The sequence below is a fragment of the Schistocerca nitens genome, chromosome 7 (assembly GCF_023898315.1).
Source record: "Schistocerca nitens isolate TAMUIC-IGC-003100 chromosome 7, iqSchNite1.1, whole genome shotgun sequence".
NCBI lineage: Eukaryota > Metazoa > Arthropoda > Insecta > Orthoptera > Acrididae > Schistocerca > Schistocerca nitens.
In genome coordinates this window covers 304,172,205-304,191,105 of record NC_064620.1, presented here as the reverse complement: position 1 = coordinate 304,191,105, position 18,901 = coordinate 304,172,205, and the positions used below count along the sequence as shown (strand labels likewise).

At 41.6% G+C, this 18,901-nt stretch overlaps 1 protein-coding gene across 2 annotated transcripts in view; it reads right to left on the bottom strand.

Moving 5' to 3' along the window:
- The window catches only part of LOC126195406 (probable phospholipid-transporting ATPase IIB), a 192,053-nt gene that overhangs the window by 33,310 nt on the left and 139,842 nt on the right, over window positions 1-18,901 (bottom strand). For both annotated transcript variants that reach the window (XM_049934000.1, XM_049934001.1), the window contains 3 exons: window positions 18,045-18,234; window positions 3,595-3,835; window positions 3,336-3,502 (listed from right to left, as the gene is read on the bottom strand). In XM_049934000.1, coding sequence (XP_049789957.1) covers window positions 3,336-3,502; window positions 3,595-3,835; window positions 18,045-18,234 — 598 coding nt within the window. The remainder of the gene's footprint in view (window positions 1-3,335; window positions 3,503-3,594; window positions 3,836-18,044; window positions 18,235-18,901) is intronic.

Sequence of the window (18,901 nt, the reverse complement as noted above, 5' to 3'; positions counted from 1 at the left end):
TTGGATAGCATACGAATCCTGTGGCAGAAGAACTGGGCATCTTTTGTGGGGATCCATAAATCGATTCAATTTTGCACTAGTTCATAAGATCAGAAGTGCTGGTCAGCCAGACTGTATGCCACTGATCGAAAAAGGTGGTAGTCAGAGAGAGCAACGTATGGAGAATATAGCAGGAGGGATAGGACTTCTCATTTTAACTTTTCCATGCATATTTTTTGATATTGTAATTCTGTCAGAGACAGCAAAGGACTTGGAAGAGCAGTTGAACGGAATGGACAGTGTCTTGAAAGGAGGGTATAACATGAACATCAACAAAAGCAAAACGAAGATAATGGAATGTAGTCGAATTAAGTCGGGTGATGCTGAGGGAATTAGATTAGGAAATGAGAGACACTTAAAGTAGTAAAGGAGTTTTGCTATTTGGGGAGCAAAATAACTGATGATGGTTGAAGTAGAGAGGATATAAAATGTAGACTGGCAATGGCAAGGAAAGTGTTTCTGAAGAAGAGAAATTTGTTAACATCGAATACAGATTTAAATGTCAGGAAGTCGTTTCTGAAAGTATTTGTATGGAGTGTAGCCATGTATGGAAGTGAAACGTGGACGATAAATAGTTTAGACAAACAGAGAATAGAAGCATTCAAAATGTGGTGCTACAGAAGAATGCTGAAGATTAGATGGGTAGATCATATAACTAATGAGGAGGTATTGAATAGAATTGGGGAGAAGAGGAGCTTGTGGCACAATTTGACTAGAAGAAGGGATCAGTTGGTAGGACATGTTCTGAGATATCGAGGGACCACCAATTTAGTATTGGAGGGCAGCGTGGAGCGTAAAAATCGAAGAGGGAGACCAAGAGATGAATACACTAAGCAGATTCGGAAGGATGTAGATTGCAGTAAGTACTGGGAGAGGAAGAAGCTTGCACAGGATAGAGTAGCATGGAGAACTGCATCAAACCAGTCTCAGGACTGAAGACCACAACAACAACAATGTATGTTTTGATGGGATTTGGGACATGGGGTCGAGCACTGACCTGCTGCAAAATGACCTTTAAGTGTCTATTGCTGTATTGTGGCTGTTTGTGTGTCAGTGTTGGGCTCGAACAAATCAACTGCTTTTGATAATGATGTCCTCTGACTGTCTTTGTCTGTTTCAGTAGCTACGAAAACATTCTGTCTTCCACCGCCATGTCGGTCTTCAACATCAAAATCACTGTTCTTAAGGCGTTGAAAACATTCTCAGCACGTTCTTCCACTAAGAGTTCCCTCACCAGTGGTCTTACCCAGCATTTTAAGAGCCACAGGTGCAGATTTCTTCATGTTAAAGAAGAAAATTAAAACTTCCTGCAAATGGCGAGAAATGGGTATGTAAGTTGACATAGTTAATCGAGAATAACCTTATGATGCAATCACAAATGAATTAATATTTTTATGGCATTATGTTTACAGACGCCTAAGCTTCTTGTATTACACCTATCACCAATCACCAAACCTGCTACTGCCGGCTATTGCAAAATGGCAGAAGCAAAGTTGTAGACCTAATACTTCACCTCTGAAGATGTTACCTACAAACAAATCCAGGGTACAACAGCTATGGGCACCCGCACAGCACCATCCTATGCCAACCTATTAATCGGCCATCTAAAGGAATCCTTCCTAAAAACCCAGAAGCCTAAACCCCTCAGATTCATTGATGACATCTTTGCTATCTGGATGAAAGGTAAAGACAACCTATCCACATTCCTCCAGAACCTCAATAATTTCTCTTCCATTTGCTTCACCTGGTCCTCCTCAAGCCAACAAGCCACCTTTCTAGATGTTGATCTCCACCTTGAAGATGGCTACATCACTACCTCCGTCCATATCAAACCTACTAACCACCAGCAATACCTCCACTTCAACAGCTGCCACCTATTCCACACCAAGAAGACACTTCCGTACAGCTTAGTCACCTGTGGTCATCATCACATCTGCAGCGACGAGCAGTTCTCCAAATATACAAAGGGTCTCACTGAACCCTTCAGTGACCATAATTATCCTCCCACCCTTGCACAAAAACAAATCTCCCATGCCTTATCTTTCCAGTCTCCCACCACCTTCCGTAGTCCCACATTCTGGCCACAGATGAGCATTCCCCTCGTAACTCAGTACCACCCAGGACTGGAGCTACTGAATTACATTCTCCACCAGGGTTTTGATTTCCTTTCGTCATGCCTTAATTAAGAAATGTCCTGCCAACTATCCCCCCCCCCCCCCCCCCGCACACACAGTTATATTCCGTCCACCGAACCTACACAATGTACTCTTCCATCCTGACACAAATCCTGTTCCCAGTCCCTTACCTCAAGACTCATACCCCTGTAATAGACCTAATTGCAAGACCTGTCCCATACATTTACCACCACCACCTACTGCAGTCTGGTCACTGACATCACCTATCCCATCAAAGGCAGGGCTACCTGTGAAACCAGTCGTATGGTCTACTAGCTAAGCTGCAACCACTGTGCTGCATTCTATGTAGGCATGACAACCAACATGCTGTCTGTCCACCTGAATGGCCACCGACAAACTGTGGCCGAGAAACAAGTGGACCACCCTGTTGCTGAACACGCTGCCAAACATGATATCCTTAATTTCAATGACTGCTTCACAGCCTGTGCCATATGGATCCTTCCCACCAACACCAGCTTTTCTGAACTGTGCAGGTGGGAACTTTCCTTGCAATATATCCTACGTTCCCATAACCCTCCTAGCCTCAGCCTTTACTAGTCCCTGTCCTCACCCATCCAGACCCTTCCCTGCTCCCATTCCAGCACTACACAGCCGTCATTCCACCACCACATCCAGTCTTTTTTAAATTTATTTCTCTCCTTTTCCACTACTCCCCCCCCCCCACCTTCCCCTGCTCGCCGCCTAACCTGCAGCACTACACTATCTGCCATCCCCACCATACTACCCCTCCCCCTCCTTACCACAACCCAGTCACCACTCCCATGATGCACTGATGCTGCCACTTGCAGTGTGGTTTCAGTTGCCTGAGACTGCAGATGTGTGTGTGAGTTGCATTTGTGTGTGTGTGTGTGTGTGTGTGTGTGTGTGTGTGTGTGTGTGCGTGCGCATGTGTGTTTGTTTTGATGAAGGCCATTGGATGAAAGCTTTAAGTGTGAAAGTCCTTTTGTTGTGCCTATCTGCGACTCAGCATCTCCGTTATACCATGAGTAGCAACTTTCCTTCTCATAATATTGTTACATTCCATCCTGAATTTTCCATTGTTTAATATTCATCTTGTTAATTCTTGCATCAATACCATAAATATATTGTAACTACTCTTACCTTGGTATATACTGATGAGTACCCACATGAAAAATGTTTTATATGACAGAGAACGTCCTTTGCTCAATTCTTTATATAGCTCTGGATACGTGAGAGCTATTTTACTTGAAACATCTTTATCCAAGACCAGTGAAAACACAGGAAACATTGTATACAATGTAGCATACCTAGAAATGATGAAAATACATTTCACTGATACCTGCCACAATAACATACATTCATTATGTAGTAACAAATAATGTGTGTCAAATCATCTTACCCCACCATCAAGAACCCCTGATAGAGTGGTACCGATGAGAAGTAGAAAACTGATGAGAAAACAGCCTGCATGGTGGATATAATCAGACCACGATGAATGACAAACTGACTTAGTGCCGCAGATCGCTTGTACGAACGACGTCCGTGGACAAGTAAGAGACGTGCTAAGTGCTGGAACTGTGGTATTGAAAAATCAGCTGCCAATGATGCCTGAAGACCTTCCTGTCCTTGAATACCTATTCCTGCAAGTAAAGAAATATTTTTTTCCAGTTAAAACAGTCAGACAGTAATACATGTTTTCCATTTCTTGGCAGGGCAAATATTTAACATACAGCTGAACAAACGATGCTTCGGTATGCATTAATTTCATCTGACATAAAACAACTAACGGTACAGCAATGAGATACCATTTAGAGAAAAATATTGGAAATAAAGTAAAACTTAGTGATATGTAAAACATGTATGAGTGTAAAGTAAAACTTAGTCATATGTAAAACATGTATGAGTGTAAACTAAAGGTGTGTGTCCAGTGTTATCTTGAGTAAGTAAGGAAAACTGCCTAAGACTCATCCTCGGCCGCACTGCTAGGAATGAATTGAGTAAAGGAGTTAGATTCATATCACACCAGCAATATTTTGACTTCGTTGCATTCTAGAAGGAGAGCCACTGACCATCAATATTATGCTTCTTTTGCAGTCTGAACACTTTTTCTTGGGTGAACTTAACCAGGAGTGGAGGGAGCAAGCTCCACCTAACATTTAAATTCTCACAGAATGAGAAGCAGTGTAAAGGGAGCAGACTGCAGTATCCTTTGTGCTCTGCAACAAGTATTCACTCTCACTGTAGAAAATGACTTTTACCAGGAACTGTTTCATTACTCTTTCTAGCACCAACAGCTCAAATACAACCAAGCAAAACAAAATATGGCATTCAGCTAAAGTGCAGCTGCACACAGTAATGTTTAATCACTGAGACAGAGAGCAGCCAGTGCATCAGACACTACTAGTTCTATGTTTTCAGACTATTACCCCTTCATAAATAGAAAGCTGAGTGTTAAGAAATAGTTTACATATTGTACATTATTGCTAGTAATTTGTATGTGCATGTAAGCACCTCACCCCTACATCAGTGACTCACACTAGAACTACTTTCATGCATATATAAACTAGAAAACAGTGCAAACCAAATTTCATGTCTTGTAAATTTATGGAAACGACAATACTGTGTGCTTTGAGAAAAGGTGAATTCAGCAGAAATTTGCCACCTATAGTAATGTTTTTAGGAATGCAACAAAAAAGGCCAGTACTTTGTAATCATTATTACCAAGTACATTCATGTGGGAATTTTAATATACAAGTTACATTTTGAACACTTTTTTTAAAACTAAATTTGAGCATCTGGTTAAATTCAATATGCTGACTAAATTTCGGACATTGCTGTAGTAAGTAAGTAAAAGTCTTGTCATCCAAAATTGATGGTTGTGGCACTCAAAGAGACATGGCATATTAATAATAGCTGTCCAATACTCATAAAAATGGGGACTACGGAATCTTTGGCAGCAGAGCTCAGACTATTGGCAGTTTGCCTGGCTTTAACAAAAGACGGTACATACACCATGTTGAACTTTTTTTCTAAATTATAACACAAAAGATTTACAGTGAAATTTTAGGTCACACTGACTGATGTGACTTATAAACAGAACCAGGTTGCACCTGAAGAAGGCAACGAGTTACGTGGCCAAAATATTGTGCCAGAGCGACACAAACATCTGACAGTAGACCCGATTATTCCACATGTCAAGATCTCGCCGGGAAAGCCTGAAGAATTACATCAGAATAAAATGCGTTTACCTGAAAACTGGAATTGGGTCTGAAAACAAATCACAACACAATCATCTTCATAACAGACAATCTTAGAATGTTCAATTACAACAACAAGATTAGTGGACATTTTAATACGCTGCCTTTTTATGGTAAAAACAGAACCCTTAGATTGACAAAAAAAGTGATTGTATGTCTGCCTGCCGGTCTGGCTGTTAAAGATTCCTTTTTCTCATTAACCAGTGAGGTATCAAATGGTTCAAATGGCTCGGAGCACTATGGGACTTAACATCTGTGGTCATCAGTCCCCTAGAACTTAGAACTACTTAAACCTAACTAACATAAGGACACTCACACATCCATGCCAGAGGCAGGATTCGAACCTGCGACCGTAGCAGTTGCGCGGTTCCGGACTGCGCGCCTAGAACTGCTAGACCACCGCGGCCGGCAGTGAGGTATCAAATTGCATTATATGTCACATATTATGGTCTACAGTCCGTCAGCGGCGTTCAAAATTTGAGCTTCTAATTCAATGCATATTAATCATAGCTAACACTTGGTTCAAGAATCATAAAAGAAGGTTGTCCACATGGAAGAATCCTGCAGATACTAGAAGGTATCAGATAGATTATATAATGGTAAGACAGAGATTTAGCAACCAGGTTTTAAATTGTAAGACATTTCCAGGGGCAGATGTGGACTCTGACCACAATCTATTGGTTATGAACTGTAGATTAAAACTGAAGAAACTGCAAAAAGGTGGGAGTTTAAGGAGATAGGACCTGGATAAACTGACTAAACCACAGGTTGTACTGAGTTTCAGGGAGAGCATAAGGGAACAATTGTCATGAATGGGGGAAAGAAATACAGTAGAAGAAGAATGGGTAGCTCTGAGGGATGAAGTAGTGAAGGCAGCAGACGATCAAGTAGGTAAAAAGACGAGGGCTAGTAGAAATCCTTGGGTAACAGAAGAAATATTGAATTTAACTGATGAAAGGAGAAAATATAAAAATGCAGTAAATGAAGCAGGCAAAAAGGAATACAAACGTCTCAAAAATGAGATCGAGAGGGAGTGCAAAATGGCTAAGCAGGGATGGCTAGATGACAAATTTAAGGCTGTAGAGGCTTATCTCACTAGAGGTAAGATAGATACTGCCTTTATACTGAATATCAAGAGCTCAGATGGAAACCCAGTTCTAAGCAAATAAGGGAAAGCATAAAGGTGGAAGGAGTATATAGAGGGTCTATACAAGGGCGATGTACTCGAGGACAATATTATGGAAATGGAAGAGGATGTAGATGAAGATGAAATGGGAGATACGATCCTGCGTGAAGAGTTTGACAGAGCACTGAAAGACCTGAGTCGAAACAAGGCCCCAGGAGTAGACAACATTCCATTAGAACTACTGACGACCTTGGGAGAGCCAGTCCTGACAAAACTCTACCATCTGGTGAGCAAGATGTATGAGACAGGCGAAATACCCTCAGACTTCAAGAAGAATATAATAATTCCAATCCCAAAGAAAGCAGGTGCTGACAGATGTGAAAATTACCGAACAATCCGTTTAATAAGTCACGGATGCAAAATACTAACTCGAATTCTTTACAGATGAATGGAAAAACTGGTAGAAGCCGAACTCGGCAAAGATCAGTTTGGATTCTGTAGAAATATTGGAACATGTGAGGCAATACTGACCTTACGACTTATCTTAGAAGAAAGATTAAGGAAAGGCAAACCTACATTTCTAGCATTTGTAGACTTAGTAAAAGCTTTTGATAATGTGGACTGGAATACTCTCTTTCAAATTCTAAAGGTGGCAGAGGTAAAATACAGGGAGCAAAATGCTATTTACAATTTGTAAAGTAACCAGATGGCAGTTGTAAGAGTCGAGGGGCATGAAAGGGAAGCGGTGGTTGGAAAGGGAGTGAGACAGGGTTGTAGCCTCTCCCCGCTGTTATTCAATCTGTATATTGAGCAAGCAGTAAAGGAAACAAAAGAAAAATTCAGAGTAGGTATTAAAATCCATGGAGAAGAAATGAAAACTTTGAGGTTCGCCAACGACATTGTAATTCTGTCAGAGACAGCAAAGGACTTGGAAGAGCAGTTGAACGGATTGGACAGTGTCATGAAAGGATGAACATCAACAAAAGCAAAACGAGGATAATGGAATGTAGTCGAATTAAGTCAGGTGATGCTGAGGCAATTAGATTAAGAAATGAGACACTTAAAATAGTAAAGGAGTTTTGCTATTTGGGGAGCAAAATAACTGATGATGGTCGAAGTAGAGAGGATATAAAATGTAGACTGGCAATGGCAAGGAAAGCGTTTCTGAAGAAGAGAAATTTGTTAACATCAAGTATAGATTAAGTGTCAGAGAGTCGTTTCTGAAAGTATTTGTATGGAGTGTAGCCATGTATGGCAGTGAACATGGAGGATAAATAGTTTGGACAAGAAGAGAATAAAAGCATTTGAAATGTGGTGCTACAGAAGAATGCTGAAGATTAGATGGGTAGATCACATAACTAATGAGGAGGTATTGAAAAGAATTGGGAAGAAGAGGAGTTTGTGGCACAAATTGACAAGAAGAAGGGACATATTTTGGTGCTCGGAAAATCTCTCATCAAAACATGTATACGAACTATGTTATACATATCAGGCTTGGTGGTCTAGTGGTAAAGTGCTTGCCTATAAAGCCAGAGGTTGTGGGATTGAACCTCGGGCACACCACAGATTTTTCAGTCATTGTTTTAACCTAGCTTTCACCTTTCAATGATACGAGGAGTTGCCAGGAACATCACATGGTATGGATTTCACGTTAACCCACTGGCCCCCGTTCCCTGGTTGGATAACTGGGGTAGGTCAGGGACACGCAACCAATAGAAAGACTTGCACCATGCTACTGAGCCATACAAAATCAATGCTCAGAGGCCGAGTCCTACTTGCACTCATCTGGCTTTTAAATTGTACATGGTTTTAATTAATCACATGGAAGAAGATATGAGGGAGGATTGGAAAGTAACACACAATAATTTTTTTTCCCCCTGGTACTGCAGCTGGAATGTTGAAATTCCACAACAATATACTTTGAAGCTTGCATTAGAGGTGGTATTTTGTTTTCATGTGCAGCTGTAGCAAGAGAAGCCAAAACTAAAAAAATGCACTCATGTTATTGTCATCAACTTGTGAAGAGCAGCGAAATGCAGTTCCATATTTGTGAGCCAAAGAGCATAAACTGAGTGAAGTTCACAGGGAAATATGAGGGGAGTATGAGAATGACTATGGACCATAGCAATGCCTCGAGGTGGTGTACATTCTTCCAAGAGAGCCGAGTGAACCTTTGTGATTTGTCACACTACATCTACATCATACTCCACAAGCCACCTAATGGTGTGTGGCAGAGGGTACCTTAGGTACAACTATCTGATCGCTCAAATCCTCTTCCACTCGCGAACAGTGGGTGGGAAGAATGATCGTCGGTAAGCCTCTGTGTTGGCTCTAATTTCTCGAATTTTCTCCTCGTGGTCAATACGTGAGATGTGTGTTGGGGGAAGCAATATGTTGTCTGACTCTGCCTGAAAAGTGCTGTCCTCAAATTTCAGTAGTAAATTTCTCTGTGATGCACAATGTCTCACTTGTAACGTCTGCCAGTGGAGTTTGTTTAGCATCTCCGTTAAACTCTCTCGCCACCGAAACAATCCCTTGATGAAATGCGCCTCTTTGTTGGATCTTCTCTATCTCCTCTATCAGTCCTACCTGATAGGGATCCCAGATAGGTGAACAATACTCAAGAATCGGGCGAACAAGCGCCTTATAAGCCACTTCTTTCGTGGATGAGTTACATTTCCTTACGATTCTTCCGATGAATCTGAGTCTCATGTCTGCTTTTCCCACACTCTGTTTTATATAGTCATTCAACTTCAGGTTGCTCTGGATAGTTACACCTAGATATTTTACGGCAGACGTTGTCTCCAGCTGTTTGTCATCAATAGTGTAGCTGTACAGTAGTGGATTTCTTTTCCTATGTATGCGCATTATTTTAAATTCATTTACTTTCAGGTCAACTGCCGCAGTCTGCACCATTCATCAATTCTCTGCAGGTCGTTCTGCAGATTCTTACTGTCTTCTGGCACTGCATCATCTGCGAATAGCCTTAAAGAGCTTCCGACGCTTTCTACTAGATCATTTATATATATTGTGAACAGCAACGGTCTTCTCACACTTCCCTGTGGTACTCCAGATATTACGTTTACATCTGTCGATTTAGTTCCGTTAAGAGTGACGTGTTGAGTTCTATCTGCAAGAAAGTCTTGAATCCAATAGCAGGTCTGCTCGTTGATTTTTATAGAGGAGCTGTTCATTTTCCAAGAACGTCATAATTCTTGAGCATAAAACATGTTCCATAATTCTACAACAGACTGACATCAATGATATAGGTATATAATTGTGTCTTATGGCCTTTCTTAAAAACTGGAATGACCTGCACTTTTTTCCAGTTAGGTATCTTTTGTTGCTCAAGGGATCTACGATAAATTACTGCTAGAAGGGGAGCAAGCTCTTCCGCATAATCTTTATAGAATGTTATGGGTATCTTATCTGGTCCTGAAGCCTTTCCACTACTAAGCAATTGTAGCTGTATCTGCCATTTCGACGTTTGCACATGGTTGAAAGAAGGGACAGTGTTACGATCTTCCACGGTGAAACAACTCGGAAGATCAAATTCAGCATTTCGGGCTTCTCTCTGTTATCTTCTGTTTCGGTGTTGTCGTGGTAACTGAGAGAAAGAATAGATGATTTTGACCCACTTACTGATTTTACATACAACCAAAATCTCTGAGTTTTTACTCAGGTCGGTTGACAACGTCTTGCTTTCAAAATCATTGAACGCTTCTCTCATTGGTCTCCTTACACTCATTTTCGCTTTGTTCAGCTTTTGTTTGCCAGCTAGGTTTTTACTTCTCTTGAATCTGTGATGAAGTTCTCTTTGTTTACGTAGAGCTTTTCTCACATGGCTATTAAACCGGAGTGGATCTTTCCCATCCGTTAAGACCTTACTCTGAACTGTAGTGCCCCCAGAATTTTACGATAGTCTGGAGACACGTGTGTTCCAGCCATTTCGAATATGCATTATTTTAAAGCAGGGCGTAAGGATGAGCATGGGATACTGCACCCATTTATTGTTTGTGCAGGCGAAACTGGAAGGGAGATAATTCGTCGGCGCTGGCAAGTGTTCAGCGCGACCTGCCAAGAATAATCAAATACGGCCCAGAAGCTCTGTGACCGGCTGCAAAGAGTAATGTAGCTTTGTATTGCTGAAAAACAAATGGAGATACTCGAGATAGCGACTGTTTGTTAGACGTTGAACTGCTGTTGAGAGTACGTGGATAGTCAGACATGATAAAAGCTTATGTATTAATTGTGTTCAAAAATGTGTAATTAACTGATTCTGGGTGCCCGATAATGTGTGGGCTTACGTCATAAAGTTTAGTTGTTTTTTTGTACAAAGTGGAAATAAATATGTTCTGCTGCATTGAATGATATTCCGAGAGTAGCGTGTTTTTTAAATAAGGCGGGGGAGGGCGGGGGGGGGGGGGGGGGGGAGAAAATTTCTCCTTCCTAGCAGTGAAATCTATGGAGGAGCGTCCGGTGCTAGCAGAAGACATCGGCGCTGCAAGAAAGCAGAACCAGCATTCTTCAACAAGTAAGTCCACGAAAACGCTAAACATTACACCGGCCCACCCCAGGACATACTTGTCTAGAGCATATTGAACGATAAATTAGAGTTTTTTCCAGTTGTTCTCGACATGTTTGTCCTCATCACCAAATATTTGATGCTGACTGCTGAGATATTCTGAAATTTGTATCCTGTCACCCTTGCTGAGCAAATATATCTTCCTACCTTTCTTAACATTCCTTGTAGGACCCGTTGTCATAGATGCTGTCACAACCTTATGATCACTGATACCTTCCTCTACATTAACTGATTCAATAAGTTCACATCTGTTTGTTGCCAAGAGGTCTAAGATGTTACCTTCATGCGTTGGTTCTAGCTCAAGGTAATTTTCAGACAAGACATCCAGAACAATGCCACACGATTCTCTGCCTCTGGCACCAGTTTTGATTGTGTAACACTCCCAATCTATACCTGGCAAGTTGAAGTAACCCCCTATTACAACAGCATAATCGGGCGGCCAGTAACTGCTGCAACCCCCAGAATGTCTGAGCCACTGGCACAACAATTTTGAATGACCAGCATGTGCAACTATGAACTTTATCATAGCAGTTCAACATTTTCTATGGCACAGTGTACAATTCTGTTCAGGCCATGTTGAAATTTCGTGAAGGTAGTGCTCGTGGGGTAACTAAGAACCTCACAACCCCAAGGGTCAGCGAATGACGTCAAGCTTGGATCACTTAACACTGTACATCGCAAAAGGGCATGACTTTGTGAAGGAATCATGACTGGTGATGAATCATGGGCATAACACTACACACCTGAAAGAAAGCAGGCCTCTATGGAGTGGAAATATGCTGGCTGCCCAGTATGAAGAAAAATTCAAAGTTACTCGTGCTAAGAAAGTGCTTGTGCTGTCTGGAATATGCATGGTGCATTATTGGGAGACTCTGCTGAACACAGGGCCATTGTGAATGCTGCAGCCTACATCAGAACTTTGGGTAAGTTGTGTCGTGTCCTTCCTCACAAATGTCACAACATTAATGCTGATGGTCTCAAACTTCTTCATAACAATGCTCTCCCCATGTGGTTGCTCTTGTTCATGAGAAAATGGCCAAATTTGGGTAAGAGGTGCTCCAGCATACACCATATAGTCCAGACCACGCACTGTCAGATTTTCATCTGATTTGTCCCTTGAATAAGCTCTTGGCCGGGATCACATAAATTTTAATCTGAATTACAATTATCAGCTCCAATACATTTTCACAATCACACAGAATTCTATTTACTATCAGATTATGCTACAGTCACCTGCTTGTACAGTGGCACACTAGTAAAAGGAAGCATAGCACATAAAACAAGAGTCCACTGTGTTTGTCCGTTGTACACATTCTGGCAAATGAACTGAACATACAGCACTGGTATCCATGTTAGAGTATTTGTGATAACTCTTACCTTGTTGGTGCAATAGCATCAGGAAGAGTACATGCTATCATGACACTCTCTCTCTCTCTCTCTCTCTCTCTCTCTCTCTCTCTGTGTGTGTGTGTGTGTGTGTGTGTGTGTGTGTGTGTGTGTGTGTGCGCGCGCGCGTGTACTATTTAAGAGAGATCAATGGAAAATCCAGGATGGAATAAACTACACAAGCAGGGGGGAGGGGGGGGGGGGGCAGTGGCAGCGGCGCGCGCGCACGCACGCACGCGCGCGCACACACACACACACACACACACACACACACACACACACACACACACACTCTGAAAGGAGACTGTTAGTTCAATGCTGTTCAAAGTTATGAACAAATTCATTTTTCAGATATAGAAAGCACAGGCACATGCACGTGTACACACACACACACACACACACACACACACACAGAGAGCCCCGTCATTTCGAGGTGCCAAGGCCTGACTGTGCTGAGCAGCAATCTCAGCCGAGTGAGTAATGGGGATACAGATGATGATGATGATGACGATGTAGTGGTGCCTATGGGAGTGCCAGGTTGTGGTGGTGACAGGATGGTAAGCTGCTAGGTGCAGAATAGGGAGGCTGTGCTGAGAGGGGGGAGGATAGAGAGAAGAGAGAAGCGAGAAGCAAGAAGCAGAGAAGGAGTAAGGACTTGCAGTTGTGCTGAGATGGTCAGAAGGTGTGTGGGACTGGAGTGGGAGCACAGAAGGGTACTTGATCAGGTGAGGCAGGAGATTATGGGAACAGAGGATATGTTGTAGGGAGAGTTCCCACCTGCATAATTTCAATTACCTTTCACTGTGCCTTGAAATGAGAAGTATCCTCACCACCCTTACCAGAATGGTGTTCCACCGTACACCCAACCTACATAATATCCTTATTGCCCCTAGCCCCTACTCCACCCCTGTTCCCCATGACCCATGGCTCATTTTACAGAAACAGACTTACATGCAAGATCTGTCCCGTAAATCCTCTCATTAGCATCTAACTCCAGTTGTATCATAAGTATCTATGACCTCATCAAAGCCATGGCAGGGGAAAGCAGCCATGTGATCTACCAACTTAGCTGCAACAACTACATGGCATTCTATGTGGACGTGACAACTAACAAGCTGTCTGATTGAATAAAAGGCCACCACCAAACTGTTGTCAAGAGACAGCAGCCAAGCATACTGCTCAACACTGCGTGCTTGACGTCAATGGATGCTTCACAGCCTCTGCCAACTGGTTTCTTTCCATCAACAATTTTGCTGAACTGTACAGGTGGAAATTCTTCCAACATCGTATCCTTCTTTGGCTTAACACCATGGCCTCAACCTTCACTATAGCCCGCGTCACCTAGGATGGCGCTTCCGTGCATAGAGGTGGAGTGGAAAGGAAGCATAGGGGGTTATGAGAACTGCGCATGCGCAGCAGCAGAGCGCAGGCAAATGAAGTCCACGTTGCCGAACTGTGTTGCTGCGGATAACAGTCAGGCTCATTTGCCTACTGTACATTGTATTATATGCTCAAATCTATGACGGGAATAACATATATTAAAACCAATTTTGATCAGTCGTCATAAGATAAATATTAATTTACGTCTTGATGACATTGCATCCACTGCTCTACAGATTTACCCGGTGAGACGTCGGGAGGTGAGAACGGCTGACACAGCTCTGTGAAGACGTGAAGTACAATTTTTCTCAAAATGACAATTGTCTAATGACAAGGTCATTGAAACTGCTTGCAATAATTAAAATTTATCGCGATCTGAACTGCATTATAAGTAAAAATTTAATACACAACAAAATTAACTTGAAGCACAAACCAAAATCATTATATTTGCTTGACAACTGCTTCTACTCAATAGAATTTTTAAAAATGTGTAAGGTGTGTGTGTGTGTGTGTGTGTGTGTGTGTGTGTGAGAGAGAGAGAGAGAGAGAGAGAGAGAGAGAGAGAGAGAGAGAGAGAGAGTATTGTTAAGTGTAAGCACTGTGTGTAAAAATGAATTAGTGGTAGAAAATACTGATGTAAAAAATTATTGTAAAAATTGTCAATAAGTTGTCATGTTTGTCGCTGTTAATGGGAATTATGAGTGTAAACTAACAGGTTTGATATTACAAGGAGAGACCGCATTTATAATCCATTCAACATAGAAGCAATTAACCATCATCTGCAAATAACTCTAGGGAATGGTGACCAATAACATCGAAAACCACTGATACCTTGACAAGTAACAGTTACTGTTATTTTAGGGCCTTATCCAGTTCATACCTTGAAAATGACAGAGGTTTACATGTGGAAATATCGGACTTCTGACAAATTTATTCAGCTGCATTCTTGCGTGTTATCAGAGCATACATGGTGGGAGAAGTTTAACTTCTCCTTGGGTAATATGTTGAACATTATAGTCTGTGTAATTAAAAGGATACGAAGCCCAAGTGAAAAAGGCTAGGAAGTTCTAATTATTATGTATGCAACTGATACGTTGACAAACAAATTTTTTAAACCACAAGTCTTTAAAACTAAGAAATATTATAACTTTGTTCCAAGGTCTACATTGTAATACCATCGTCGCTTCTATTTGAGCCTGTTTCCGAACAATCTGATTGTAAATTTATGATGATAGGTTCAACGCTTATATCCATCATCACTTCCCTATCAAATTCTTCTGTCTGAAGCTTTTCAGCATGCCGCGCACTATGAACACGCTATAGGTGGGATGTTGTCCATTGCCTCATGCACAAGTGATCTATTGTAACATCTTGAATTCCTCCCCCCCCCCCCCCCCATCTCCCACATAGCCTTAAAACACTTTTCCCAAATTAATTCCACGTGGGTAAACACAAAATTGTGTGACCCTATTCATGTGCAAGGAAGTCAAATTTGTACGTTCTGTCACGTGACTTGTATAAATTAATGAGCTACAAGAGATCGGCACGAGTCTGGTTTATATGGTGCTTAATATTTTTATTTTTAAGCCGAGGGAAAATATCCACTCTTCTGGTGTTTGTACTTGATGTTTTCTCTGTAACAGTTAAATTTAACTGACAATGACCGACTTCAAGCAAGATATGACAAGAATTGTGAATCACGTCACGAAACTGACAGTGCTCATTTCACAATGGTAGTCACTGCTGTTTTTCTTACATGTAAATACAAGTTTATTCTCAGAAACAAAACCAGAAGAAGAGTCAGCTTGCAGAATAATTGTCCAAGAATTTATTCCTATGACAACTTTAAAACCGGCAGTACCATAACTCATTTTCCAGCAGATCACATTGGAATGATTCTAATTGGCCCACATTTCACCAAGGCAGTACACTATTGAGCAACCTCCTCCTCTTGTATTGTGGATATTTATATGGGATATAGTTTGTACTGCACTTATGTCACTTCTTTGAACTAAAAACTCTCTTCTTAATGTATCTGGAACCAACATCTTTTAAAATTCTTTACATTGACAAGCACTTACAATTGAAGCATGCATAACTGTAAACATTTATGTAACATCGTGTGTTCATCATTCACATGGAGCCCTTTAAAACATCTTTGTTAAAACCATCCATTTGTGTTACAGGTTCCTTGCGATTTTGATGCTTTCCATGTGACATGAAACCAGTTATTTCTATGGTTCCTGCAGCTCTGACATTTTCACTTACAATTCTCTTGCCGACAACACATGGTTCTGGAGTCCGTTCTTGTGTTTTCAAGTGTCAACAGTAGGAGATGTGTTTTCAAATTCACATTTGAAAAAGTTATAAATGCGGTAAATAATTCGCTTTGCCTGCTTGTGAAGTACTTCAAATTTAATGCCGTAAACATACACATTCACAGCTATACTGCTGCAAGAAAAACAAGGAAACAAAAAAAATTGACAGTTGAATAAATAATTTGGTTGTCGCAAAGTACAACAACAGTGCAGCATGTAGGAGTGAGATTCTCACTCCAAGCTGTAACACTCTGCTAGCTGCTCAGAAAGAGAATTAATATTATTGGCTGCCAGTGGCTAGCGGCAGGAGGGGGTGGATGCGCAGAACGACTGAAAATTGGGCTGCCTTCTTACATAACGTGAACTTTAGTCCCTGCTGCAAGTGCCTCTTATCTCCTTTCCTGCTCCCACTCCAGCCTCACTCACCTTCTATCCCCCAGCGCATCTGCATATCCCTTTCCTCTTCTCTGCTTCTCTCCTCTGGCTTTTTCCTTCAGCACAGCCTCCCAATGCTGCACCTACAGCCTACAATCTGCACACTCCCAAATACAGCACTAATGAATCCCCTCGCCCCCATCCCTCTCCCTCCTACCCCACCTCTTATGTACTCTCACCACTCACACATGTCGAATTTTTGCTCATCACAGTCAATCCTTAGTGCCTGGAGACGACAGTAGCTGTGACCTTTGTGTGTGTGTGTGTGTGTGTGTGTGTGTGTGTGTGTGAGAGAGAGAGAGAGAGAGAGAGAGAGAGAGAGAGAGAGAGAGTTATAGATGTATGAATGCATGCACGATTTTCAACATGTGATGAACTCTTGTCACTCAATGTCACCTCTATATCATGAGTCACAATCTCTCCCATTTCATACTGCTGTCATTTCAGAGAGAGTTGGAAACAGAAACTGAATCATCACACAGAGTATGCCTGAGTATACTCGCCAAATGCCTGGAAAAGACAGTTTGAGAACATCACATGGGATCACACAAAATCAGAAAGAGAGAACGAACTGGTGATGACACAGTGTGAGCTTTGTATTTATCTGTAGAGCGGAAGTGACTACTACCTGAAAGTGGCACTAAAACATGCAGTGAGATAATCACCAACTCTTCAGCAGCATGCACCAGTTTCACAAAAATGATGAGATAATGGAGCAACAGAACAGAAATTTATGGAAAGGACATACATGAGGCAATGAGTTGCAAGCAAACACAATCAAAAAGACTGCAACAATATTTTCTCTTAAACTTTCAAAGTCCTCCGTCCTCCTACTGAAGTGGAATGTGTACCTTGCAACCCCCCCCCCCTCCCGGCCACACACACACACACACACACACACGCACACGCACACGCACACGCACGCCACAACACAGCCACTGTCTCGAGTTGCTTTGGGGGGGGGGGGGCATCAACTCATTTTATACATGGCAATGTGTAACCTATGATTTACATTTACATTTACATTTCCAGATATTGGAAGCTATTTATGTAACTTTCGCTGTTACATTTTGAACACATGGAAATGAAAAGGCCTTGCTATATAAGACAATTATCTTTTTCATTGAAGATAAAAATAGCAAGACCAATGAATTTGAGTAAGAAATGGGGACGAGAAAATTTTTCTATTCACGTTGAAGCATGGAGTTTGGGAAATGTGCAGAACTGGATAAAGAAAGAAATGAAAGTACAGAAATGATACATTAAACCTGACTGAAAAAAAGAATGCAGTGAAAATGGTTTCAAAATTTTTGAAATATATTTCTATGGTAAAACTGTCTAGATAACAGTATGGTACACAACCTGCATCTGCTGCCTGTATCATGCTAACATCATTGCCACCATCTCCAACTGCAGCTGCCCTTTTGCCTGTGTGCCTCTGTATGAGCCGAACCACTTCTGCCTTCTGAGTTGGTGAACAACGACAGCACACTACTGCTGGACAGCCACAAGCCAGTTCCAGAAATTCATGCTGGTAGTACTGCAGGCATACCTGTTCACACCACCAGTACCTCATTATTGCGACACAATACAGGAATTTTGCTAAAAGTATCTACAACTTACTTAAGATTCTGTAAGAATGATGTCACACAGAGAGATAATACAAATAATAATAATAATAATAATAATAAAATAGCAAATTTCTCGCTAAAGAAGTTCACCTCAACACATTCACATCTAACTAAATTATTTAACATGAATATAATAGAGGGAAACATTTCACGTGGGAAAAATATATCTAAAAACAAAGATGATGAGACTTACCAAACAAAAGCGCTGGCAGGTCGATAGACACACAAACAAACACACAAAATTCAAGCTTTCACAACAAACGGTTGCTTCATCAGGAAAGAGAGAAGGAGAGGGAAAGACGAAAGGATGTGGGTTTTAAGGGAGAGGGTAAGGAGTCATTCCAATCCCGGGAGCGGAAAGACTTACCTTAGGGGGAAAAAAGGACGGGTATACACGCGCGCGCGCACACACACACACACACACACACACACCCCCCTCACCTGTCTTTCAACAACATCGTTGCCTCTTTACTTCCGCCTCGACTGACATCTCTGCCCAAACTCTTTGCCTTTACAAATGTCTGCTTGTGTCTGTGTATGTGCGGATGGATATGCATGTGTGTGCGAGTGTATACCTGTCCTTTTTTT